Raw genomic sequence first — 27,933 nt, 5'->3', positions numbered from 1 at the left:
TCTACTGACAGGAGAAGGGGCAGAGGTGTTACTCGACCAATTTATTTTTCGTGAAAAGTGGCGAAACATTTTAATCCCGATTCCCATTCCCGTGCTGACATATCGGTCCATGGCCTCCTCTTGTGCCAAGAAGAGGCCACCCTCAGGTGCAGGAGCAACACCTTATCGATAGATACTTTATTGATCCCAGAGGAAATAATCTTCCATCTGGGTAGCTTCCAACCTGATATCGATTTCTCCTCCGATATAAAGAAATATCTCCCCTCTCCTTCTATTCCCCACTCTGGACTCTTTACCTCTCTCACTTCCCCCGGGTCCCCTCCTCTTTCTCTTTCTATGACCCACTCTCCTCTCCTATCAAATTCCTTCTTCTCCAGGCCTTTATCTTTCCTTCACCTATCACCTTCTAGTTATCCCCCTTCCCTCTCCCCCCCCCCGCTTTTTATTCTGGCGACTTCCCCCTTCTTTTCAAGTCCTGAGGAAGGGTCTCGGCCTGAAATGTTGACTGCTTGTTCTGACCTGCTGAGTTCTTACGGCATTTTGTCCGTGTTGCTTTGGATTTCCAGCATCTGTAGAATTTCTAGTGTTTCCAATTTATTTGGTCCTCTTTACCTGTGGCCTCTTGCTGTGTAAATGGGCTAGTGTTGACGTAATGACAACGTGGGAAGTTCATCAAGCGCTTGGACCAAAGTCTGTAAGGTGCTGTGTTAATTCCATTTCTCACCATCCTTATTGCAATTCCTCTCTCCATCAATAGACGGCGCCATCGCCAATGCTCAGGTGGCACTTGGGTATCGTGAGCAGTTTTAAGCCCCTTCTCTACGATAGGATGTGCTGGCACTGGAGAGAGTCCAGCGGAGGTTCCCGAGAATGATCCCGGGAGTGAAGTGTACTTGATAGCTCAGGGCCTGTGCTCAGTGGAATATAGAAAAGTGAGAGGATATCTAATTGAAAACAGCTGAATACTGAAAGGCTTACGGTAAACAGAGTGGATGCGGAGAGGATGTTTCCTATAGCCGGGGTGGGGGGGGGGGCGGTGGGTGAGTCTGAGACCAGAGGGCTCAGCCTGGGAATAGAGATGAGGAAGAATTTCTAGCCAGAGTGGTGACTCTGTGGAATTTGTTGCTTCAAGTGACTGTGGAGGCCAAGTGATTGGGAATATGTAAAGCAGAGGTTGATAGTCAGGTCACGGAGGGTTATGGGGAAGAAGGCAGGAGATTAGAGCTGAAAGGGAAAATGGATGGGCCGTGATGATATGATGGAGCAGACTCAATGGCCTAATTCTGCTCCTAAATCATATGGTTTTATGGAGAGGGATAATAAATCAGTCCTGATGGAGCAAACACATGTCTTATGATCATTGACATAAAACACGAATCCTGGTCTTCCTGTGAAATAAGTCAAAGGAGGAGGCCATTGGCCCCACTGGACAGAATATCCAGTATTTTAACCTCAGGCCTCGACTAAATGCAGTGGCCTGAGGGAAAATTTCCACATACACGGTGGTGGAATTTGAAATCCCAACTCCTAAGCTGTTGTGACCCTAGCACTAAGGGCTAGGGTCAAAATATTGTGGTTCATTATACAGGTATTCTACAGGACAGGATAGCTGCTGTTATTTGGGACTCTAGACCTGTAACAACATGGTTTTGTTCTGTAGTGGCCACACTAAAACTCCACTGGGGGGGGGGCGATCAACACTGGTCTCAAGAAATGGAGGGGTACTGAGATACAAAGATGGGGTACAAAAGCCCAGATATCTGTTATTACAGCTTTAGGAAGCCAGTTGTATTTTAAAGTAAATATTGCAAGGGATTTTTTTAAAGCAAAAAGGTAGTTCGCATGAATAGACTGTTGATGGGGTGCCTGCTACCATCTTCTGCTGGTGTACACTTGGGGAGTGCAAGGCGCTATGCTAATGCAATTCCTTCTCTCGCCATCTCCCGTTGCAGTTCCTCCCTTCACCAATAGATGGTGCCATTGCGTTAAAACCAAACCATTTCCGAAAGCCCGGTCTCCCAGAAAGAGCCCATTTGCCCCATCCCGACTGTACTGCAGAATATCCAGTCGTTTAACCATAGGCCTGAGGTGGCCAGAGAGAAAATGTCCACATCCACTGGCAAATGAGGTGGAGACCTCAAGTGTTATTCTGCTCCAATGCCGTTTGTTCTCCAGTCCTTGGTTACCATATGGGAAAGGCGGAATCTTTAGGGTCAGGAACCCTGTTGATCAAACTCCCACCAGTGGGTGCAAATGCAGGGGTGTATCTCACTGAAAACTACTGAGTACTGAAAGGCCTGAATAGAGTGGATGTGGAGAGGATGTTTCCTGTGGTCAGGGAGTCTACGACCACAGCCTCAGAGTAGGGGAACATCCATTTGGAACGGAGATGAGGAGGAATTTCTTTAGCCACAGTGGCGAATTTGTGGAATTCTTTGCCACGGGGGAGTGTGGAAATGGTGTGGGGTCAGCAGAAGGGGAGTGGCAAAACGGGGGGGGGGGGGTGCAAATGAGATGCAGTTGGTGAAATAACGAGTGGCAAAAAGGGGGGTGCAAATGGTGTGGGGTTGGTGAAAAGGGGGGAACATGAGACGGGGTCAGTGAAGCGGGAGGGGGAACGGTGTTGAAATGGTGAGGGGGTAGGCAAATGTGTAGTAAGCAACATAGTCTGAATAATGATCACAAGGCCATGTGGAGTCACACACACAGCAGCTGGGTGTTCCAATTTCACCAGCCTCTGTCTGATCCAACATCTGGAAGTGTTTGAGGATCTCTTTCTGGGTTTGAACCATCCTGGGCCGTGGTTTTCCAAACATCCGACCTGAACAGCAGGCTGGGTAACAGCTGGGCCATCCCCAGATGCTACAGTGTGCACTAAAGATGTACCATACAATGCTTCTAGTCACAAGTACAGGAGTTGGGATGTTAGGCTGTAGTTGTACTTGACATTGGTGAGGCCGAATTTAAAGTATTGTGTGTGGATGTGGACACTTGCCTACAGGAAAGGTGTGAATAAGTTTGAAAGAGTTCGGAGAACTTTACAAAGTTGTTGCCGGGCCTTGAGGACCTGAGTTACAGGGAAAGATCGAATTTACTCTCTGGAGCAGAGGGGAATGAGGGGATATCTTACTGAGGTTCTGTTTACAACATTATGAGGGGCATAGATGGGGTGAATGCACACACGCAAGCTTCCCGCCCCCCGCCCCAGGTTGGGTGAGACTAGAACTAGAGATGAAAGGTGAAATATCTGTTTCACTCAGAGGTTGGTGAGAGTGTGGAATGAGCTGCCAGTGTGAAGTGGTGGATGAGAGCCCCATTCATTTATTTTGGTTACTTATTGAGGTACAGCCTCAATTTAATCCAGCCTCAGTCACTTTCAGAGCTGACTGACTGTCTATTCTGTGGCTTAATGTTTCTTTACAAATATTTTACACAAAATAATAATGAACTGAATAAAGTAACATCTAAAAGTAGATGAAAGAGATGAACTCCCTCAATACTGGTGCAGATTTCACTGGCTTTTCCTCGTGGTGATAATTCGATCCTTTCCCCCACCTCTTTTGAAGTTCCGAACTCCCATCCCAAATAAAAACCTCCGCCACACCCCCCACCCCCGCCTCCCATTCCAGGCACCGTGGGTGAAGCAAGAGTCCGCCCACTCTGGTGGGATCTTCCTGTTCAGGTGGAGATGGGCAGGAGCAAAGTTTCTGGGGGAGGGTGTGTGTGGATGCATGTAAAACCCACTCCCCTCTCCCCAGACACTGAGTGTAGTCGAAAAACCCGGGGCTCCGTCACCACCCGCTCTCCCGCCGTGCCGCGGGACTAGAATGAAGATCAGGGTTCGTGCTCGGACGGAGGCTTTCAGGGCGCCGTGTGGTTCGAGGGCAGGTTCTGGGGTACAACACCATCAGCTGCTATCTATCCACTGAGTGTCCCAGCCCATCTCCCGGTCCCTGGTCCCTTCACAAGGAGCTGCTGGCCGCCTCCTTGCCGTGTTTCTGGTGCAGCTGTTCGGCCGCCTGGAGCAGCCGGTATCGTTCCTTCAGGTTCCGTCTACGCACGTGTTCGTTGGTGATCTCCTGCACGTTTTCACTGGGGAACCAGCCCTTCTGCCCCGTGGACAACTTGGAGCCCTCGTACCAGCCTGAAAGGGGACAAGACAGGGCTGCTTAAAATTCAAACGCGGTTAGACTTTAACGCGCGGCGTATCTACTTATTCGTAGCAGTGAAACAGTCCCTTTTCAGAACACTAACCCTGCGTTAATCTGACATTATGCTGATGGAACTCAGTAGATCAGGCAAAATCTTGGAAGGAAATAAAGGTTCAGGGCCTTCCTGAGTCCCAGCCAGGCCTCAGCCCAAAACCTCAACTCTTTTATAGAATACTGAGTCCCTCTGGTATTCCGCTCAAAGTTCTCAGCATTTCCAGAAGCTCTTGTCTCTTCACCTCTCTTCATTCGCACCCCACCCCCTCCCACCTTCAGAATCAGAATCAGGTTCAATATTACCGGCATATGTTCTGAAACTTGTTTTTCATCAGCAGTACAATGCAATCATTGTCATCATAATGTATGGCGTGGGTGATCAGGATCACGGGGAGAATGTAAAATCTCCTTACAGGCAGCGGCAGGAATTGAACCCCGGTCGCTGGTACTGTAAAGCGTTGTGCTAACCACTACACTAATATATCTGCCTCTACCACCACACCCGGTAGTGCATTCCACACACCCACCACCCTCTGTGTGAAACAGTTGCTTCTGAAATCTCCCGCCCCCCCCCCATACTTTCCTCCAATCACTTTAAAATTATCCCTCTCGGATTATCATTGCCAGCCTGGGAAAAGGCGCTGGCTGCCCACTTTATACCTCTTATCATCCCAGCACAATCCTCCCTAATTTCATTTGATGCCAACGGAGCATTTCACTGGGCATCTGACAAATGAAGCTAATCTTTCTTTTTTTAAATCAAGCCAATTCTCACCCTCCTTCGCTCCAAAGAGAGAAGCCCGAGTTTGCTCAACCTTTCAAAGATTCGAAGTACATTTATTATCACAGTAACGTATGCATTGTACAACCCTGAGATTCGTCTTCTTCACAGACAGCCATGAAACAAAGAAAATCATGGAACCCATTTAAAGAAAAATATCACCCCCCCCCCCCACCACACGACACACGAAAAAAGCAAATTGCTTAAATGGCAACAAAAAAAAATTAGTGGAAAACCCAGAATATAAAACACGAAATCGAAAAAGAATCCAGGCATATTCAGTTCAGCTCAGTGTTCGTTATCTGCAGGCTGCATAAAAAATCACCCAAAATAGCAGCAAAAAAAAAGGAGTGACCAGGAACCAGAAACACATCATAACGTGAACTAAGGAGTCAAATCCACAAAGCTCGAAGGACATGCTCTCTAATCCAGGCAGCACCTGCTAAATCTCCTCTGCACCCTCTGTGAAGCCTCCACCTTTTTCCTATATTGAATACAATATTCCATGCGTGGTCTAACCAGAGTTTTACAGAGCTGCAACGCTACCACACGGCTCTTGAACACAATTCCCTGACTAATGAAGACCAACATCCTCTTAAACACCCCATCAATTTGTGCCGTAACTTTGAGGGATCTGTAGATGTGGACCCCCAAGATCGATCTGTTTCTCCACACTGCTAAACTTCCTGCCATTAACTTTGCAAAGTGAAGTTTGAACTTCTTTTGCCAATTCTCACCCCAGCTCTGCATCCTGTCAGAGGTCACTTTATTAGATACACCTGCTCATTAATGCAAATATCTAATCAGCCAATCATGTGGCACCAATTCAATGCATAAAAGCATGAAGACATGTTCAAGAGTATTGACCATTGTAATTCAGACCAAACATCAGAATGGTGAGAAAATGTGATCTAAATGACTTTGACCATGGAATGAATTTTGGTGCCAGACGGGATGGTTTGAGTAACTCGGAAGTTGCTGATCTGCTGGGATTTTCACGCACAAGTCCCTAGATCAGGGGTTCCCAACCTTTTTTATGCCTTGGACACCTACCATTAACCGAGGTGCCTGTGGACTCCAGATTGGGAGCTCCTGCTCTAGAGTTTACAGAAAATGATAATAGACAATAGACAATAGGTACAAGAGTAGGCCATTCGGCCCTTCAAACCAGTTCAACCATTCATTGTGATCATGGCTGATCATCCACAATCAGTAACCCGTTCCTCCCTTCTCCCCATATCTCTTGACTCCGCTATCTTTAAGAGCTCCATTTAACTCCTTCTTGAAAGCATCCAGAGAATTGGCCTCCACTGCTTTCTGAGGCAGAGGATTCCATAAATCCACAAATCTCTGGGTGAAAAAGTCTTTCCTCAACTCCGTTCTAAATGGCCTACCCCTTATTCTTAAACTGTGGCCTCTGGTTCTGGACTCACCCAGCATTGGGAACATGCTTCCTGCCTCTAGCGTGTCCAATCCCTTAATAATCTTATATATTTCAATCAGATCCCCTCTCATCCTTCTAAATTCCAGTGTAAACAAGCCCAGTCGCTCCAATCTTTCAACGTATGATAGTCCCGCCATCCCGAGAATTAACCTCGTGAACCTACGCTGCACTCACTGAATAGCAAGAATGCCCTTCCCCAAATTTGGAGACCAAAACTGAACACAATACTCCAGTTATGGTCTCACCAGGGCCCTGTACAACTGCAGAAGGCTCCTGTACTCAACTCCCCTTGTTATGAAGGCCAACATGCCATTAGCTTTCTTCACTGCCTGCTGTACCTGCGTGCTTACTTTCAATGACTGATGAACAAAGACACCTAGATTTCGTTGTACTTCCCCTTTTCCTAACTTGACACCATACAGATAGTAATCTGCCTTCCTGTTCTTGCCACCAAAGTGGATAACCTCACATTTATCCACATTAAACTGCATCTGCCATGCACCTGCCCACTCACCCAACCTGTCCAAGTCACCCTGCATCCTCCTAACATCCTCCTCATATTTCATACTGCCACCCAGCATGCGAAATACAACACAAAAAAATCCAGTGAGCAGCAGTTCTGTGGGCAAAAATACCTTATTAATGAGGGAGAGATCAAAGGAGAATGGTTCAAACTGCCAGGAAGGAGATAGTAACTCAAATAACCATGTGTTCAGAGAAGCAGAGAAAACCTACAGCACAATTCAGGCCCTTCGGCCCACATTGCTGTGCTGAATATATAACTACAACAGTGGTGTGCAAAAGAGCATCTCTGAATGTACAACATATTGAACTTTGAAGTGGATGGACTACAGCAGCAGAAGACCATGAACATACACTCATTGGCCACCCTATGAGGTAACTTACGTTATGCAGGCACTGTGTATAACCTGCTGTAACCTATGACAGCCTTCTATGTTATTCACAACACCATCAACTTTCATGTCATCTGCAAACTCGCCAACCCACCTTTTCAGTTCCTCATCCAAGTCATTTAGAAAACACAAAAAAAACTGTTAGCTTTTCCCTGCAGCGGCACGGTATGTAAATACCGGCATGTACTGTTCTATGATCTGTTCCTTGTCACGGCACTTATACCCTGGGTAGTGGTGTCAATGGGCTCCTAAGGCTGTTACAGCCAGGGCTGGGAATGGGACAAGCTCCCACTGTCTATTAAATGCTCCCAATGTCATGCGTCTCAAATAACCTCTTTCAACCAAGTCCAGCTCCTGGCCTTCACGTGTAGCTTAGCTACTAATCCCGGTGGAACCATTTTTTCTGACACGATAAAGGGCAAAGGCTAGTTACTGGTGCCTTAAAACCAGTCACTTCAGGCAGATGTCACTCGTCAGCTGTGGTTGGCAGCTCATCTGGGAGAAGGAAAACTCTGATCTCAAACCTCTACAGCCTTGCGGCTCATGGGCAAGACTTTGGGAGTAAACCAATAGACTTTAGACTTCGGGGCTTTAACAAAGGGATAGACAATAGACAATAGACAATAGGTGCAGAAGTAGACCATTCGGCCCCTCGAGTCTGCACCGCCATTCTGAGATCATGGCTGATCATTCACTAACAATACCCAGTCCCTGCCTTGTCTCCATATCCCTTGATTCCCCTATCCATCAGATATCTATCTAGTTTCTTCTTGAAAGCATCCAGAGAATTGGCCTCCACCGTCTTCCGAGGCAGTGCATTCCACACCTCCACAACTCTCTGGGAGAAGAAGCTCTTCCTCAACACTGTTTTAAATAACTGACCTCTTATTCTCAATCCATGCCCTCTGGTACTGGACTCTCCCAACATCTGGAACATATTTCCTGCCTCAATCCTATCAAATCCTTTAATTATCTTAAACGTTTCAATCAGATCCCCTCTCAATCTCCTCAATTCCAGCGTGTACAAGCCCAATCTCTCCAATCTCTCTGCGTAAGACAGCCCTGCCATCCCAGGAATCAACCTAGTGAATCTACGCTGCACTTCCTCAATTGCCAGAATGTCCTTCCTTAAACCTGGAGACCAAAACTGTACACAATATTCCAGGTGTGGTCTCACCAGGGCCCTGTACAAATGCAAAAGGACATCCTTGCTCTTGTATTCAATTCCCCTTGTAACAAAGGCCAACATTCCATTTGCCCTCTTCACTGCCTGTTGCACTTGCTCATTCACCTTCATTGACTGGTGAACTAGGACTCCTAGGTCTCTTTGCATTTCTCCCTTACCTAACTCTACACCGTTCAGACAATACTCTGCCCTCTTGTTCCTGCTTCCAAAGTGGATAACTTCACATTTATTCACATTGAATGACATCTGCCAAGTATCTGCCCACTCACCCAGCCTATCCAAGTCTCCCTGTATTCTCCTAACGTCCTCTTCGCATGTCACACTGCCACCCAGTTTAGTATCGTCAGCAAACTTGCTGATATAGTTTTCAATGCCCTCATCTAAATCATTGACATAAATCGTAAAGAGCTGTGGTCCCAATACAGAGCCCTATGGTACCCCACTAGTCACCTCCAGCCAGTCCGAGAAACACCCATTCACTGGTACCCTTTGCTTTCTATCTGCCAACCAGTTTTCTATCCATGTTGAAACCCTGCCCCCAATGCCATGAGCTCTGATTTTACTCACCAATCTCCTATGTGGCACCTTATCGAATGCCTTCTGAAAATCTAGGTATACAACATCCACTGGCTTACCCTCGTCTAACATCCTTGTTACACCCTCAAAAAACTCCAACAGATTAGTCAAGCATGATTTGCCCTTGGTAAATCCATGCTGGCTCGGCCTAATCCTACTTCTGCCATCTAGATGTGCCACTATTTCGTCCTTAATAATGGACTCAAGCATCTTCCCCACGACTGACGTTAGGCTAACAGGGCGATAGTTCTCCGTTTTCTCCTTCCCTCCCTTCTTGAAAAGTGGGATAACATTAGCCACTCTCCAACCTTCAGGAATGGATCCTGAATCTAAGGAACATTGGAAAATGATTACCAATGCATCCACAATTTCCTGAGCCACCTCTTTTAGAACCCTCGGATGCAGACCATCTGGACCCGGGGATTTATTAGCCTTCAGTCCTACCAGTCTACTCATCACAGTTTCTTTCCTAATGTCAATCTGTCTCAATTCCTCTGATATCTTATGACCCTGGCCCATCCATACATCTGGGAGATTGCTTGTGTCCTCCCTGGTGAAGACAGATCTAAAGTACGCATTAAATTCTGTTGCCATTTCCCTGTTTCCCATAACAATTTCTCCCAATTCATTCTTCAAGGGGCCAACATTGTTCTTAACTATCTTCTTTCTCTTCGCATAGCTAAAAAAAGCTTTTGCTATCCCCTTTTATATTCCTGGCTAGACTGAGCTCATACCTGATTTTTTCTCTCCGTATTGCTTTTTTTAGTTAAGATCTGCTGCTCCTTAAAACTTTCCCAATCATCTGTATTCCCACTCATCTTAGCCCTGTCATACTTCTTCTTCTTTAATGCTATACAATCTCTGACTTCCTTTGTCAACCACTGTGGCCCCTTCCCCCTCTTTGAATCCTTCCTTCTCATTGGAATGAACTGCTTTTGCATCTTTTGTATTATGCCCAAGAATATCTGCCACTGCTGATCCACTGTCTTTCCTGCCAGTTCATCCGCCCATTTAACTTTGGCCAGCTCTTCCCTCATGGCTCCGTAGTCTCCTTTATTTAATTGCAACACTGACACCTCTGATCTGCCCTTATCCCTCTCAAATTGTAGATAAAAACTTATCATGTTATGATCACTACTTCCTAATGGCTCCTTTACTTCAAGATCACTTATCAATTCCTGTTCATTACACATCACCAAGTCCAAAATAGCCTTGTTCCTGGTTGGCTCAAGCACAAGCTGTTCCAAAAATACATCCCTTAGACACTCCACAAACTCCCTATCCTGGGGTCCAGCACCTACCTGATTCTCCCTGTTCACCTGCATGTTGAAATCTCCCATAACGACTACATTACCTTTAGCACATGCCAATGTTAACTCCCTAATCAACTTGTACCCAATATCCACGCTACTGTTTGGGGGCCTGTACACAACACCCATTAGGGTCTTTTTACCCTTACTGTTCCTCAGCTCAATTCACACAGACTCTACTTCCCCTGTTCCCAAGTCACCTCTTGCTAAGGACTGAATCTCATTCCTCACCAACAGGGCCACCCCACCCCCTCTTCCCATATTTCTGTCTCTACGATAGCACGTATACCCTGGTACACTCAATTCCCAGGCCTGATCCCCTTGCAGCCATGTCTCCATTATCCCAACAATATCGTAGTTCCCCATTTTCATCTGAGCTTCAAGCTCATCTGTCTTATTTCTGACACTACGCGCATTCAAGTATAGAATTCTTAGCCCATTCCTCCTCTCTTTGCTTAAAAGACTGTCTACTGTACCTAACCCAGCTCCTTGAACTTCCATCGGGCTAATTGCACCCTGAATTTTGATGACCTTCTCAAGATCACCCAAACCTTCTACCCATTTAACCCCATGCTCCTTCTGACCAACCCTCTGGATCTGGATCCCTGCCCCCTGCACATCTAGTTTAAACCCCCCCCACCGAGCAGCACATCTAGTTTAAACCCCGATGGAAATATCCAGAGCTAAAGTTCCTAAGACAGTCCTATGTTGAGTTCAACACTGACCGGAAATTCCAGCGACGCTGCTGGTGCCAAACTATATCAGTCTCTGCCGTTCCTTTGGGTCCATCAGTTGTGTGGAGATCGGGAGCTTGCTACATGGGCAACAGCTTGCTCTAATATTGTACTATCCTGGATTGCATATCTAGGATGCAACATCCACAGTTGACCCTGGCTAACGGAGGCCTCAAATTGGTGCCAATGACAATAAACGAACTGGAACTGCTCCCTCTCAACTCCAGTAGCCTGGGTTCAATTCCAAGCTCTGGCACTGTCTATGAGGTATTTGAACATTCTCCCTGTGACCAACTGAAGTTAACAAATTCCTAGGAGGTTCAGGAGAACGATTCCAGGAATGAAAGGGTTAATGAATGAGGCATGTGTGATGACACTGGACTGTGCTCACTGAAGTTTAGAAGGATAAGGTGGGGTGGGAGGGGGGAGTCTCTTTGAAGCCTATAGAATAGAGCTTAGATAGAGCGGACATGGAGAGGATGTTTCCTATAGTGGGGAAGTCTAGGACCAGAGGGCACAGCCTCAGAATAGAAGGATGAGGAATTTAGAATAGAGATGAGGAATTCCTTTAGACAGAGTGTGGTGAATCTGTGGAGTTTATTACCACAGATGATTGTGGAGACTAAGACATTGGGTATATTTGAAGAAGAAGTTGATAGGTTCTTTCTTGATTAGTAAGGGCATCTCAGGCTATGGGGAGAAGGCAGGCAAATGGGAGCTGACTGGAAAAATACAGTAGCCATGATTGACCATAAGATATAGGGGCAGAATTAGGCCATTTGGCCCATTGCGTCTGCTCCACCATTTCATCACGGCTGATCCATTTTCCCTCTCAGCCCCAGTCTCCTGCCTTCTCCCTGTATCCCCTCAAGCTCTGACCAATCAATAATCCATCAACCTCAGTCTTAAGTACACCCAATGACTTGGCCTCCACCAGTGTCAACAAATTCCACAGATTCACCACCCTCTGGCTAGAGAAATTCCTCCTCATCTCCATTCTAAATGGACGTCTCTCTATTCTGAGGCTGTGCCCTCAGGTCCCAGACTCCCCCACTCCAGGAAACATCCTCTCCACATCCGCTCTACAACATTTGATAGGTTTCAATGAGATCCTCCCTCGTTCTTCTGGATTCTAGTGAGAGCAGGACAGGACGGTGGAGCAGTCTCAAAGGGCTGGGTGGCCTAATTCTATTGCTGTAGTTTATGGTCTAAATTGTACACAACTTACAGAACAAAATAAACATCATGACAATAGTGCAAGTTGAGTTAGAGAGAGAACAACAAACAGTTTGATTTAGTGTTGAGGGTTTTTTTTCAAGTTGGTAAAAGAACATAATGGCTGTGGAGGTGAAGCTGTTGTTGAGCTTTGAGGTGTAGGTCTTCAGGTTCCTGTACCTCCTGTCTGATGCATTATGCTGCCCGTTATAAATATTTGTTTGTTTGTTTATGTATTTATTGAATACAGTGCAGAAAAGGCCCTTCTGGCCCTTAGAGTCACACTGCCCAGCAAACCCCGATTTAACCCTAGCCCTAATCATGGGACCATTTACAATGATCAACTAACCTATCAACCAGTACGCCTTTGGACTGTGGGAGGAAACCCACACAGTCACGGGGACAACGTACAGACTCCTTACAGGCAGCAGCGGGAATTGAACCTGGGACGCCTGCACTGTAAAGTGTTGTGCTGTACGCCACCATCCCCTCATGGTCCTATAGGTTTCAATGAGATCCCCTTTCATTGTTCTAACTTCCAGTGAGGATAGGGCCAGAACCACCAAATGCTCCTCATACAGTAATCCTTTCATTCTCGTGAACCTCCTCTGGACCCTCTCCAATTCTTAAAACTTTGGTCTTAAACAACAAGCCCCTTGTTTGCCATTCACCCACCTGTTTATCAGCTACCAGCAGGGTTGTCAATCAAAGAGCCAGGTATAGATAGATAGTCATAGATATATACAGAACAGAAAGTGGCCCTTTGGCCCAACTCATCCATACTAACCATGGCATCTTCCTGAGCCAGTTCCATTTCCCATATTTGGTCAATATCCCTCTAAGCCAGGAGTTCCCAAACTGGGTCCCACAGACCTCTCGGTTACTGGTATTGGTTCACGGCATTAAAAGGTTTGGGAACCCCTGTTCTAAAACTTTCTCATCCAGGTTTCTGTCCACACATCCAGCTCTCAAACTAAAGGCATGAACATCAAATTCACCAACTGCAGGTGATCTGCTGTCCCTCTGACCCCTTCCTCTCTCCTCCTGATCCATTCAGTTCCTCCAACACCCATCCCGGCCCACATCACCCTGTCCTATGTTAACAGAGATGAAGAGCAACTTCTTCTGCTAGTGTAGTGGTCACCAACCATTTTAAGCCCAAGGTCCCCTACCTCGGCCTTAGTAAAAGGCAAGATCGACCCCTGATTGATTAGTTATACACATGCGCACCAGGGCAGAAAAGATTGGAAGTAGAAATAATATATAAACACCGGGGGTACCCACCTTTTTTTTGCACCGCGGACCTGTTCAATATTGATAATATTCTTGCGGACTGGCCGACGGGGGCGGGGGGGGGTGGGGGGAGGTGTTAAACACGACCGGAATACAGCGATACTCGAAGCAGGTTCCTGATGTCGAGTCTATTTTAGTTTTCGTGGCTCTTGGCTTCTGTCCCACTTGCTGACGTTTTTTCCACTGAGAAAACTCTGCGGGATTGTCTTTAAGTGCGCGGTGCTTGGAATCAGGGTACTGAAGCAGTTTTGAGACATTGCCTCATCAGACAGCCTCCGGGCCCGAACTCAGCCCCCTGCCCGCCCGCTACCGGACACCTTGGCCAGGTGCGGCTGATCGTGGGTGGGGTGAGAGGACAAGTTCAGTACCGGAGCCGCGGCAGTCGCAGTCCAAAGAGCGGGGAGTGCGACAGAGCACCCGCCCACCTCCCTTGTAGGATCTATCGGCCGACAAATGTTTGTTTCAGTAGATCACAGCGTGGTAGCTGCTCTGATACTTACGAAACCTTGAGCCCGAATTAGGTCGTCTGCGAATATTTTAGCACCGGGTTCCCCGTGAACATTCGGAGTGGTGAACAGGTTCAGAGGCGGCGCCACCCGTCCGCGCTCCGGCCGGTACCAACGGCACTTCCTACCGGCCGCCCGAGGCCAACCGGTGATCCCTGGCGCAAGGGTATCACTGCGTTTAGTCACCTGATGACCTCGCGTGGGTTCAAGTTCAACAGTGAGGTGACAGGGAATGAGGACAAGTGCAGCTGACTCATATCGTTTCCTCGCGGCCCGGTGACTGGGGACCAGTGAATTACACTGTGTAGTGCGGGGGGAGCTATACGCATGCGCACTGGGCAGAAAGAACGGAACTAAAACCCCACAACCCTGAAACAAACTCTCAACAGTATTTGTCTATTTATTTTTCATTTTTTGTCGGGATCAACTGGGGAAGTCTCAAAGATTGACTAGTCAATCGCGATCGACGGGTTGGCGACCACTATGCTAGAGAGTGGTGAATCTGTGGAATTCATTGCCACTGACGGCTGTGGAGGCCAAATCATTGGGCAAACTTCTACAGATGTACCCTGGAGAGCATCCTGACTGGCTGCATTGTGTCTGGTATGGTGTGGGCTACTGCACAGGATCGAAATAAGCTGCAGAGAGTGGTAAACTCAGTCAGCTCCATCATGGGTACGAGCCTCTGTAGTATCCAGAACATCTTCAAGGAGCGATGCCTCAGAAAGGTGGAGTCCATCATTGAGGACCCCCATCACCCAGGACATGCCCTCTTCTCATTGCCACCACCAGGAAGGAGGTACAGAAGTCTGAAGGCACACACTCAGCGATTCAGAAACAGCTTCTTCCCCTCTGCCATCCGATTCCCATTGAACCCATGAACATTACCCCACTTCTTTTTTTAATTTCTATTTTTGTACTACTTATTTAATTTAGCTACTTAATATATACATTTGCTGTAATTCACTTTTTTCTCTATTATGTATTGCATTGTACTGCTGCAGCAAAGTCAACAAATTTCGCAAGAATACACACAACGTTATGGAGTAACTCAGCAGGTCGGGCAGCATCTATGGAGGGGAATGAACAGTTGGTGTTTCACACCGAGACCCTTCACCAGGACATTCACGACAGACACCGGTGAGATTAAACCCGATGCTGATTCCGATATTTAAAGCCAAGTTTGAGAGGTTCTTGATTAGCATGGAAGTCAGAGGTTATGGGCAGAAGTGATAGCTGTGTGGAATGAGCTTCCTGTAGAAGTAGTAGAGGCCAGTTCAGTTGTGTCATTTAAGGTAAAATTGGATAGGTATATGGATAGGAAAGGAGTGGAGGGTTATGTGCTGAGTGCGGGTAGGTGGGACTAGGTGAGATTAAGAGTTCGGCACGGACTAGGAGGGCTGAGATGGCCTGTTTCCGTGTTGTGATTGTTATATGTTATATGGTTCCATGCAAGGGAGGTGTATAGAGGGCTATTGTCCTGGCACAGGTCGATGGAACTAGACAGATTAATAGTTTGGCACAGACTAGATGGGCCGAGGGGCCTACTTAGTGCTGTAGTACTATGGTGCTCTTGATTGTAAAAATAATTTGAGACAGATTATCATAGGAAAGAATACTGGCAGGAATGTTAATAAAATTACCCTGCTTTTCTTTGAAATTGTGACAGGAACTATTTTATACCCTCCTGAGAGGTTGGCAGGTCTTCAATTAATCTGGAATTGGTGATTTCTTACCCCACAATAATTATTACCAAGGTAGGAGGATGGGGTTGGGAGGGAAAATAATTCAGCTACGTTGGAATAGTGGAACAGACTTGATGGAACAAATTCTGCTCCTATGTCTAATGAGCTTTTATAAGTGTAGAGAGTTGCACTGCTCTGCAAAAAGATCATTTGTATGTATACCCACGACAATAAAGCTGAACTTGAAGTGGACACTTCAGTGCTTTAGCAAGTGTTTACAGTAATCTTTGAGGTGTTGGAAGCACCCATAGTGGCCACAACTCGGCCACAGAGAATGAGAAGGGCATCGACGCGCGAGAGGAAAGACATACCCTCGGGCGATTTCCTGGTCACGTTGACGATATCGGCAGGCTCGAGGCTCAGTTCGTCCGCTTGCCGGGCCGTGTAGGGGATCAGGCACTGCACCTGCGGGCAGTCTGCTTGGGAAAGCGGGTGAATGCAAAAACAGAAAAAGGTTAGGAGACATTTGGAAGTTCCTCCCCTCTGACCCGTACTGATTGTAATTTGCTGACTGCCCCTTGGAATAAAAACTCTGACAGGCCAGCATCTACTTTGGCTTTCGGTGATGCTGGACCGGCAGATACTCTGGATTGAAAGATCTAAGCCACTTTTATTTCACCCGACTTGCACATTCAACAACAGAACACAGACATGTTGGAATGGTGGAGCAGACTTGATGGACCCAATTAGGCTCCTAAGTCTTATGAACTTTTGTAAGTGTAGAAATTTGCACTGCTCTGCAAAAAGATAATTTTTGTGGTATTTACCTCTGGTGATGTATACCCATGACAATGAAGTTGAACGTGACGTGAACTTGAACTGGAACTGGAAGAGTACAGCATAGGAGCAGGCCATTTGGCCCACAATGCTGTACCAAACCAGCTAAAAAGCAAATCAAAAACACCCATAAACTAATCCCTCTACCCTACACAATGTCCAAATCCCTCCATCTTCAGCATATTCACGTACCTGTCGAAATCTCTTAAAAGCCTCTAATGTATTTTCCTCTACCACCATACCGGGCAGCACATTCCAGGCATCCACTGCTCTCTGAGTAAAAAACTTACTCCTCACGTCCCCCTTGAACCTACCTCCTCTCACCTTCAATGCATGCCCTCTGGTATTAGACATTTCTGCCCTGGGAAACAGGATACTCCCTGTCCACTCTATCTGTGCCTCTCATAATCTTGTAAACCTCTGTCAGATCTCCCCTCAGCCTCCGCTGCTCCAGAGAAAACGACCCAAATTTATCCAGCCTCTCATGACAGCAGATGCCCTGTAAACCAGGCAGCATCCTGGTAAACCTCCTCTGCACCCTCTCCAAAGCCTCAACATCCCTCCTACAGTGGGGCAACCTGAACTGTACACAATACTCCAGACGTGACCTAACTAGAGTTTTATCAAGTTGCAGTGTAACCGCTTAACTTTTGAACTCAGTGCCTCGACTGATGCATTTTCCAGTGAAAACATCAGGTTTAAAAGGAAACAATCAAACTCCAGTCCCAGGTGCAAAGCCATGCCCAGCTCACAACCCCGGCCCCCAGTTTAGGCTGCACTGTGGAAGTCAGGATCCAGCTGCACACGCCCACTGGATCTGGCCTCACATTCCAAATTGGCACACCAGCCAGATGCCGAGCACGCCCAGGTTTCCGAGTATGGGATGCCAGGTTATCGGAGCCTGGCTCACTCGAACTTCCCTGAGTGTTGCTGCGGGTGCAGTGAAATCCTGGCACCGCGGGGCACACGTCACCCCTGCTCTAACTGTGAGCTCACTGAATGGGAAAGCAAGGCTCGAAGGGCCGAACTGGCCCAGCCTGTTCTTACTACCGCCGCAGTCAACTGAGTGAAGGGGCGCTGTGGAGATGGCAAGCGCAGTGCACGATGGAGGGCGGAGGCTCGGGAAAGATGGCTGATTCCACTGAGAACGCTGGAGGAACTCAGCGGGTCTGGCGGGATCTATGGAGGGGAATAAACAGTAGCTTTTCTGGGCCGAGGTCCTTCATCAGGATTACTAAGTGAACAATGCTCCCTTTAAGGTGAGAACATGCGTGCGCGCACATCTTTTGCTACTAGCCCACAAAGGAATTTAAACTGCTCACAAAAGGCCGTCATCCTCTACCTCATTGGTATGTTAAATGTCTTTCACAATCATACACAGTCACATTTCCTTTCTCGGTTTCTGATGCGGACAGTGTCGACAACAGGGAGTTTGCGATGATTTGTCTGCAGATTTTACGACTGGCTTACTTATACCGTTTTTATTGAAGGAATTATTCAGTATGCGCATGTCATTGTCACCGGGCAAAAAAAATTGCCCTGCACGAGATTTTTTGCGCACACTGATCATTACAAATTAGAAGGAACATTGTCGCAGCTGGAGACATCGACTGTTTATTCTCCAGCAACACACAATAAGTGCTGGAGGAGCTCAGCAGGTGAGGCAGCACCGATGGAAGTGAATAGACAGTCGTGGCTTTGGGCCGGCACTCTTCATCTGGGAGCTGCCTCCAGCATTTTGTGTCTGTTGCTCTGGATTTCTAGCATCTGCAGAGGGTGGTGCCGGCATTCAACGAGCCGCCAGTGGAAGTGGGTTCAGTCTCAAGATTGAAGAGACTTGTTGGATAGGTACGTGGATGGATGTGGTATGGAAGCTATGGTCTATGTTCAGGTCAATGAGATTATGCAGAGTAATGGACTCGATGGGCTGAAGAACCTCTCACTGTGCTGTAGTGTTCTATGAATCTATGCAGAATTTCTTATAATGCTTACCCCAAAACTCATAGACCTTGTCGTCATTGGTGTCCTCCTGAAGGTCATACTGACCAGAGGTCAACGCGTTCATCCAACGGTGGCGGTCTGACCTGAAGACAGAGACCCACGTTCCCAATTACTGCCTCGTTCACCCCCGATTCTCCAGCCCCACCCTCTCTCCATCCCAGGCACTCACTCGGTCAGCGCCTTCAGCGTCCGCTTGCTCTGCTTGCCTTGGTGGTTCTCGAGGAGGGTGAGCGTGAAACAGTTCCCGATGCTGGCACCCAGCGAGCTGCCGGGGCCATCCTGGACCTCGACCAGTGACCGGTGGGCGTAGTCAACTACCTGGTACCTGTCCGCCCTGGGCAGAATATCAGAGCTGTGTCAGTCATCCACCACAGAGTCAAGCCCTTTGGCCCATCCAACCCAAGAACACAAGCCCTGCTATCCCACCTGCAGCGAAAGAGATGCAGCACAGAAACAGGCCTTCCAGGTCAATGCTGAGCATCAGTGGTACGTACAGGAGTCACAGGCCTCAAGAAGGCAACATCCATCGTTCAAAGACATTGGAGAGGGTGCAGGAGGTTCATTGGGATGCTGCCTGGTTTATCGGGCCTGTGCCGTCATGAGAGGCTGGATAAAGTTGGGTTGTTTTCTTTGGAGTGGCAGAGGCTGAGGGGAGACCTGATAGAGGTTTCTAAGATTACGAGAGGCCTAGAGTGGACAGAGTCCACCAATGTTTGTTTCCCAAGGGAGGAACGTCTATTACCAGAGGGCATGTATTGAAAGTGAGAAGAGGCAAGTTCAAAGGGAACGTGAGGGGTAAGTTTTTTACTCAGATGCCTGGAATGTGCTGCCTGGTATGGTGACAGAGGCAAATATCATGTAGCACCATAGTCCTGAAAAATGTCTCGTTTTTGCCGTGTACTGTACCAGCAGTTATGGTCGAAATGACAATAAAAACTGACTTGACTACATTGGAGGCTTTTAAGAAACATTGGAAAATAAGGAGGATATACGCACATGGACATGGTGTTGGAAGGAGGGATTAGTGTTTGGGTGTTTCTGATTTGCTTTTTAGCTTGTACAGCACAACACTGTGGGCCGAATGGCCTGTTCCTGCGCTATCTGGGCTAAGCCATCTTCTCATAGCCACCATCAGGCAGGAGGTACAGAAGCCTGACGTCCCACACCAGGAACAATTCAATGACTGGGCACTCAAAGCAACTTGCACAACCCTAATTCAGGGCCTCAGTATTGAACACTACCTCATTATTTCTTTGACCACGCTTTTGGTTTCTGTAATGTATACTAATTTATGTCTGTACTGTACGGCCGCTGGGAAACAAATTTCACGTTGTTCATAGAACAATACAGTAGTGCACAGGAGCAGGCCATTTGGCCCACAAACCAGCTAAAAAGCAGGTCAAAGACACCTAAACACTAATCCTTCAACGCATGTCCTCTGGTATTAGACATTTCTACCCTGGGAAACAGATCCTCCCTTTCTACTCTATCTGTGCCTCTCATAATCTTATAAACCTGCATCAGATCTCCCTTCTGCCTCTGCCATTCCAGAAAATAGACCCAAGTTTATCCGGCCTCTCATGATAGCAGATGCCCTGTAAACCAGGCAGTAACCTGGTAAACCTCTTCTGCACCCTCTCCAAAGCCTCAACATCCTTCCTATAGTGGGGCGACCAGAACTGTACGCAATAGTTTATTAAGTTGCAATATAAAGTTGAACTCAATGCCTTGACTAATAAATAACCACTGGTGCTACCACTTTCAGGGAGCTATGAACCCGGATCTCAACATACCTCTGCTCAGCAACACTGTTAAGGATCTTGCCCTTAGTTTTGTACTGTCTCCTTGCATTTGCCCTGATGAGGTGAAACACCTCACATTTATCTGGGTTAAACTCCATCTGCCATTTCTCTGTGATAATAAATCTGATTCTGAGCCTTCAATGCTGAACTGACCACCACACCCCCAGAACAACACCCGGCTTCAGTCTGTACCGAAACTCTGGGACAGATAGATGCCTTTTCCTGACCAAGTTGGGTCGAGGGCTGGTACTTACCCCTTTTTGATGGTGATGAGTAGCAAGTCATTGAAAAGGAACAAGTACAGACTGGTGATCTTTGGCTTTACCCCGAAGAGATTCTCTCGAAAGACGATCTCTGAAATTTCCCCTTGTTTCTCAAGGTGCCGGGCCTTGGAGATAATGGGAATGGCCTAAAGGAACACAACAGGGAGTCAATAACTCAAAGTCCTACCAGGTCAATCACATTGTCTGGAATTGGGAAAACCCAGAGGTCTCGAAGTGTAGCAGGAAATTCCAGAGAGAGGGAGGGACAGGAACACACACGGAAGGAGTTGAAAGGGATCGCTTATGAAGTTTCCTGGTTACAAGATGGGAAAAGAATAACATGCAGGAAATGCTTTAGGAATCCTGAGAATTGAATAGGCAGGAGTAGGGAGTAGCCGCAATGTTAACCTATTGAGGACAGGAAAGAAGAGGGTGGGTTAGAGGGGGGCTTTAGAATTTCAGGAACAAGAGGGCAAAGGTCAGAAAGGTCACCCATCAAAGTTCAAAGTAAATTTAATTATCAAAGTACTTAGATGTCATCATATGCAACCCCGAGATTAATTGTCTTGTGGGCATACTCAATAAATCTATAGAATAATAACCATAATAGAATCAATGAAAGACTGCACCAACCAGGGCATTCAACCAGTGTGCGAAAGACAACAAACAATAAATATTATAAAAAGAAATAAATAAGCAATAAATATCAAGAACATGATATTAAGAGACCTTGAAAGTGAGTCTATTGGTTGTGGGAATTAACGAGGGTGCATAATTTTAAGGTGCTGGGGGAAGGTAGAGGGAGGATGTCAGAGGTCAGTGTTTTTCACGGGAAGTGATGGGTGCATGGACCCTCCCCTGCCAGGGGTGGTGGTAGAGCCAGATACATTAGGAGCAACTAAGGGACCCTTAGCTAGGCATGAGGACCACAACCTTGCTGAAGGGTTTGGAAGCTTGCATGCCTCAATGACCCAGACAGCTTTTTGCTTTGGCTCTTGGTAATGGCACCCATGCCAAACAGGTCAAAGGGTGAGATTGGTCCACCAGTTTCAGGGGTTTAGCTCAGGCCTAACAACCCTGACCAGTGAAACAAAACTGTTATGAAAACAACAACAAAGAATCATTCTACATCTGAATATGACGGCATTCCTGAAGGAAGTCCTGAACACCACCAGAGATGGAGGACCTTCATTGCTGTCCTAAATGGCAGTGGCGTAACAGGCAGTAAGCTAAGCGAAGAGAGGATAAAAAGACGGAGGGCTATGTGAGAGGGACGGGTTAGATTGCTGTTGGAGTAGGTTGAAGGGTTTACACAACATTATTGGCTGATGGACCTGTACTGTGCCACATGGGAAAAAGAGGATCTTTGAAGGGATCTAGGAGATAGAAAAAACACCATTTGGTGCTGTTGGAAACCACTGTCTTTTTAAAAATGACACTTTTTATAAGATTTGTACTTTTTAACAACCTCATATTTTTCACACTCACCGGCAGAAAGTGGTATAGCTGCTAAACTAACGGTTTATCACCTGTCTCCTTTTTCATTGGCTAAGAGTTAGCACATTACCCACGTGATGTAATTGTTTTAATTATGTAGCCTATTAAGTGATTTATCACTATCTAAGGATTTTTCCTCATCTTGTCTGTAAAAGTGATAGATTTTTCAGAAGTGCCACCTTTAGTCTTTTGTTTTAGGATTAATTCCCTCCTTAGCATCGATGATTGATATTAGATTGATGTTGGAGTAGTTTGTTTAGTATCTGTATGTTTGTTTGTACTCTGAAATTAACTGAAATCTTGGAATTAAGACTGCTCATTATTCCTGTCTCCTGAAAGAACCCCAGGGATCAGAAAATAAACAGAGATCCAACAGTGCATTCAGAGCTACTGACAAGCCAGTCCTACTGTCTGCACTAGTCCTACACTCATTCTGTTCTTCCTGCAGTCCCTTACCCACACACTAAGGGGCAATTCATGGCGGCCGATTATCCTACTGATCCCGCACATCTGTGGGATGTGTGAGGAAACCAGGGCACTTGGGGAAAATGCATGCAACTACAGGAAGAACGTGCAAACTCCGCGTGCACGCGCATATACACACACACACACACACACACACACACACACACACACACACACACACACACACACACACACACACACACACACACACGAGTGAGGATGAAAAACATTTTGTGCCCATGACACTTCACGGATTCCAAATCAGATGCATTCCCTGGGGTTTTGCTCCATGTTACCACAGGGAAAGGGAATGAATCACTGCTGATTAAATTCCTAAAAGCTTGCATGACAGTGGTGTCTGTAGCCAGGCTGGGATCCTGACGTTTCTCAGGAGTTTCTGGAGTTTGGCATCCTACCTTTAACTTGTCGAACTCCAGCTTCTTTGCTATGTGAATCATCTCTTCCATTTGCTTCATGATCCCGACTTCCCTGTTGCAGTCTTCGATGATCTGGGAGGGGAGAGACACCGGCGTTACCTCGCCCTGCTTGCCGAGACCAGCTCATGTTCCAGAAGGTTTTCAGTGACCAGGGAACTCACACCGCACACACACTAACCGAGAAACTCATACAAATTGCTGGAGGAACTCAGCAAGCCAGGCAGCATCTATGGAGGGAAATAAACAGTCAATGTTTCAGGCTGTGTCCCTTCACCAGATGCTGATGAAGGGTTTCGGCCTAAAACATCAAATGTTTTAAAGCTTTGATTTTGGTCACTGAATTATTGGAAGGATACTGATAAGGTTGAAAGAGTGCAGAGAAGGTTTACAAGGATGTTGCTGGGACTTGAGAAACCGAGTTACAGAGAAAGGTTGAATAGGTTAGGACTTTATTCCCTGGAGCGTAGGAGAATGAGGGGAGACTTGATAGAGGTATATAAAATTATGATAGGAATAGATAGAGTGAATGCAAACAGGCTTTTTCCACTGAGGCCAGGGGAGAAAAAAACCAGAGGACATGGGTTAAGGGTGAAGGGGGAAAGGCTTAAAGAGAACATTAGTGGGGGGCATCTTCACACAAAGAGTAGTGGGAGTGTGGAATGAGCTGCCAGATGAAGTGTAAATGTGGGTTCACTTGTAACATTTAAGAAAAACTTGGACAGGTACATGGATGAGAGGGGTTTGGAGGGATATGGTCCAGGTGCAGGTCAGTGGGACTAGGCAGAAAAATGGTTCGGCACAGCCAAGAAGGGCCGAAAGGCCCGTTTCAGTGCTGTAATATTCTCTGGTTCTATGATGTGCTGGGGGCAGCCTGACAATGCACCAGCATAGCATTCCTGCAACTCACTACCCTTCAGCTGTGCAGCTTTGAAACGTGGGAGGAAACCGGAGCACCCGGAGAAAATCCCGCACGGTCATGGGGGAGCATACGAACTCCTTACAGACAGCGGTGGGAATTGAACCCCAATTGCTGGTGCTGTAAAGCGTTCCAATAACCGCTACATTATCATGCCATCCTGGTGATAGATCTACCACCCCATCTGCCTCCACAACTTCTGCCATCTCCAAAGGGATCCTACCTCCAAACATACTTCCCCCACCCCCGCCTCCACCTTCCACAGGGATAGCCTCCTCTGTGACTCCCTTGTCCATTTGTCCCTCCCCACTACTCTCCCTCCTGGCACTTATCCCTCCAAGTAGTCAATGTGTCACATCTGCCCAGTCACCACATCCCTCACCTCCATTCAGGACCCCAAACAGTCCTTCCAGGCGAAATAACACTTCACCTGTCAACCTGCTGGGGTTGCCTATTGTGTCCGATGCTCCTGATGTGGTCTCCCCAATGCCTTATCAAGCCTCAGAATTACATCCTGGTCTTTAGATTCTAGTTTTCTTGAAATAAATGCTAAAGTTGCATTTGCTTTCCTTACCACCAGCTCAACCTGCAAGTTACCCTCTAGGAAATCCTGCACAAGGACTTCCAAGTTGCTCTGCACCTCTTGACATTTGAATTTTCTCCCCATTTAGGGAATAGACTACACCTTCTACCTTCTACCAAAGTGCATGACCGTACATTTCCTTACACTATCTTCCATCTGCTACATCTTTGCCCATTCTTCCAATACTCTAAGCCCTTCTGAAGACTATCTGTTTCCTCAACAATACCAGACTCTCCACCTTACTTTGTATCATCCACAAAGCCATCAATCCCATCATCTAAATCATTCGCATATACTGTGAGAAGATGTGGACCCATACCGAACACCACGAGTCACTGGCAGCCAACCAGAAAGGCTCCTCTATTTCTACTCTCTGCCTCCTCCCAGTCAGCCAATCTCCTAACCATGCTAATATCTTTTCTGTGGCTCATGTGCGCCACCTTGTCAAAGGCCTTCTGAAAATCCAAGTGAACAACATTCACTAACTCTCCTTTGTCTTCCCTGCCCATTATTTCCTCAAAGAATTTGCCGGACAAGATTTCCTCATACTGACTTCCACCCATTTTATCATGTGTCTCCACGTACACTGAAACCTCATCCTTAATAATGGACTCCAACAACTTCTCACTGCCGATAATTTCATTTATTAGTAAGGGATAATTAAGGGATTGTGCACGCTGGAGGCAGGAAGCACGTTCCCGCTGATGGGTGAGTCCAGAACTAGAGGCCACAGTTTAAGATTAAGGGGTAGGCCATTTGGAACAGAGATGCGGAAAAACTTTTTCACCCAGTGAGTGGTGAATATGTGGAATGCTCTGCCCCAGGAAGCAGTGGAGGCCAAGTCTCTGGATGCGTTCAAGAGAGAGTTAGATAGAGCTCTTATACATAGCAGGGTCAAGGGATATAGGGAGAGGGAGCATGATGGAATTGGGAGCAGACTCAATGGGCTGAATGGCCTAATTCTGCTCTTATGGCCTTATGATTCGTGTTGGGATAGGAGGTGAGGGCAGAAGTGCTGGAAAATGGGACTAATATGGATGAATGCCTATTGGTCAGTGTGGCCTATTTCCATTCTCTGTGATTCTGATAAAGCATTGCAAAATAATCCTGGCTGAAAATGAAAGATCTTAAGTTTGGATAAGTACATGGATGCGAGGGGTATGGAGGACCATGGTCCAGGGACCCACAGTTGTACAATCAACACACATTTCACTGTATGTTTTGATGTACTCGTGATAAATAAACTTGAACCTCAAAACTTAACAGAGTAAATCTTTCTGGATTCAGCTAATAATCCTGGTTTGACTTTGGTTAATGATTCACATACGTCATTAGATCTTACCTTCGAAACAACACTTAGTGCTTTGGAGGCCGTTTCTTCATTGGCCGAGCCAACCTCGGATTTTTGGAGAATGTTCTACAGAAACAAAAGTGTTAAGAGTTGTAAGACTCATAAAAGTCAGGCATTTTTCTAGAGTTACGGACACAGAGTACCAGTTTTTATTTTATTTTATCATTTTTAAGATCTTATTTCACACATAGCATGAAAGAATTTAAAAACAGAACTGCAAAACTCTAGGTGTACTCAGCAGGTCAGGCAGCACCTATGAGGGGGAAAAAACAGTCGATGTCTCAGGCTGAGACCCTTCATCGGGGCTTGTGCTTCAGTGGAAAAGGAAAACAGAACCGGCAGATTTAGGAAAGTCCCATCCCACCTGACCTCACCCCGCCAGCCACCGGCATCCGGCATGAGCCTACCTCAATCAGCATCTTGATCCGGGTTATCCTCTGGAAGGGGAGAAGCAGAAAGGACATGAGAGGGAGCCGCTGGCACTGGGGGAGTTCCTGCAGGCGGATGACGGCAGCCGCAAAATGTGGGTTCTCCTCCCTGCACGGGGAGAGTGAGTGATAAGTAGGCGCACGTGGCTCGGTGTCCTCTCACGTGCCAGAAGCAGGTCAGAGAAGGCTTACTGGACTAACTCTCAGAGCGGGTGGGCTGCGCGGCGTGGGAGGATTGGATAGATTCACCTGCTGGAGTTCGGCAGAGTAAGCAGGCACTGGATTGAAACACGAGACCCTGAGAAAGCCGCAGGCTTCTGGTACGGTAATCCGAGCGTGTAGGAATGAATGGAACGGCGGTGCGTAGCGGAAATAACCCGGTCCGTCACGGGTACTTCCCTCCCCAACATTGGTAGTATCTTCAGGAGGCGCTGCTCAAAGTTCAAAGTACATTTATTATCAAAGTACATGCACGTCACCATATACAACCCTGAGATTCATTTTCCTGTGGGCATACTCAATAGAATAATAACCTTAACAACATCAATGAAAGACTGCACAACCTGGCATTCAACCAGAGTGCAGAAGGCAATAAACTGTGCAAACACAAAAGAAGAAATAATAATAATAAATAATCAATAAATATTGAAAACATGAGATGAAGGGTCCTTGAAAGTGAGTCCATTGGTTGTGGGAGCATTTCGATGATGGGACAAGTGAAGTCATCCCTTTGGTTCAAGAGCCTGATGGTTGAGGGGACAATGACTGTTCCTGAACCTGGTGGTGCAAGTCCTGAGGCTCTTGTACCTTCTTCCCAATGGCAGCAGCAAGAAGAGAGCATGTCCTGGGGTCCCTGATGATGGACGCTGTGTTTCTGTAACAGTGTTTCAAACAGATGTGCCCAATGATTGGGAGGACTTTGCCCATAATGAACTGAGCTGTATCCATGACTTCTTGTAGGAGTTTCTATTCAATAACCCATTACAGGCACATCCCTCTCCACCATCAGTAGCACCTACAGAGATGCTGCCTCAAGAAGGCAGTACCCACCGATGGTCCCCAGCATCCGGGTCATGCCATCTTCTTGCAGTTACCACTGGCAGAAGGTACAAAAGCCTAAAGTCCCACACTGCCAGGTTCAAGAGCATTCAATTTCTCTTCGACCACCCAGTTCTTGAACCGACCAGCACTACCCAATCACTGTGGTATAAACACAATACTATAGTCCTCCTAGAGGACCACAGCCTTGTTGCAGGGTCTGGAGGCTTGCGTGCCTCAGTGACCGGGACAGCAATGTTGGCTAGAGTCAGGGTGTTATGCTTTGCCTCTTAGTAGGGTCACCCATGCCAAACAGATCAAAGGCTAGAGGTCAGACTAAGAGTGGTCCACTGGTCCTCCAGGCTCAGGGGTTCAGATCAGGATTAACAACCATGACTGGTTAAACAAAACGTTGACAGAAACAGCAATAAAGAGTCGTTCTCCATCTGGCGGCCAAGGACAGACA

General features: G+C 46.9%; 1 protein-coding gene across 4 annotated transcripts in view; it reads right to left on the bottom strand.

Annotated features, from left to right (window-relative positions):
- Positions 1–2,568: 2,568 nt before the first annotated feature.
- The window catches only part of arhgef15b (Rho guanine nucleotide exchange factor 15b), a 105,015-nt gene continuing 79,650 nt past the window's right edge, over positions 2,569–27,933 (bottom strand). For 3 of the 4 annotated variants that reach the window (XM_059975069.1, XM_059975071.1, XM_059975070.1), the window contains 8 exons: positions 26,409–26,538; positions 25,993–26,067; positions 23,131–23,223; positions 20,744–20,898; positions 18,857–19,021; positions 18,679–18,770; positions 16,221–16,325; positions 2,569–4,144 (listed from right to left, as the gene is read on the bottom strand). In XM_059975069.1, coding sequence (XP_059831052.1) covers positions 3,963–4,144; positions 16,221–16,325; positions 18,679–18,770; positions 18,857–19,021; positions 20,744–20,898; positions 23,131–23,223; positions 25,993–26,067; positions 26,409–26,538 — 997 coding nt within the window. In that variant the 3' untranslated portion in view covers positions 2,569–3,962. Of the gene's footprint in view, positions 4,145–16,220; positions 16,326–18,678; positions 18,771–18,856; positions 19,022–20,743; positions 20,899–23,130; positions 23,224–25,992; positions 26,068–26,408; positions 26,539–27,933 lie in introns of those variants that run through there. The other variant, XR_009513183.1, reaches the window with a different exon arrangement.

The sequence above is a fragment of the Hypanus sabinus genome, chromosome 7 (assembly GCF_030144855.1).
Source record: "Hypanus sabinus isolate sHypSab1 chromosome 7, sHypSab1.hap1, whole genome shotgun sequence".
In the NCBI taxonomy this organism is placed as follows: domain Eukaryota; kingdom Metazoa; phylum Chordata; class Chondrichthyes; order Myliobatiformes; family Dasyatidae; genus Hypanus; species Hypanus sabinus.
This window is presented reverse-complemented; position numbering and strand designations above follow the sequence as displayed.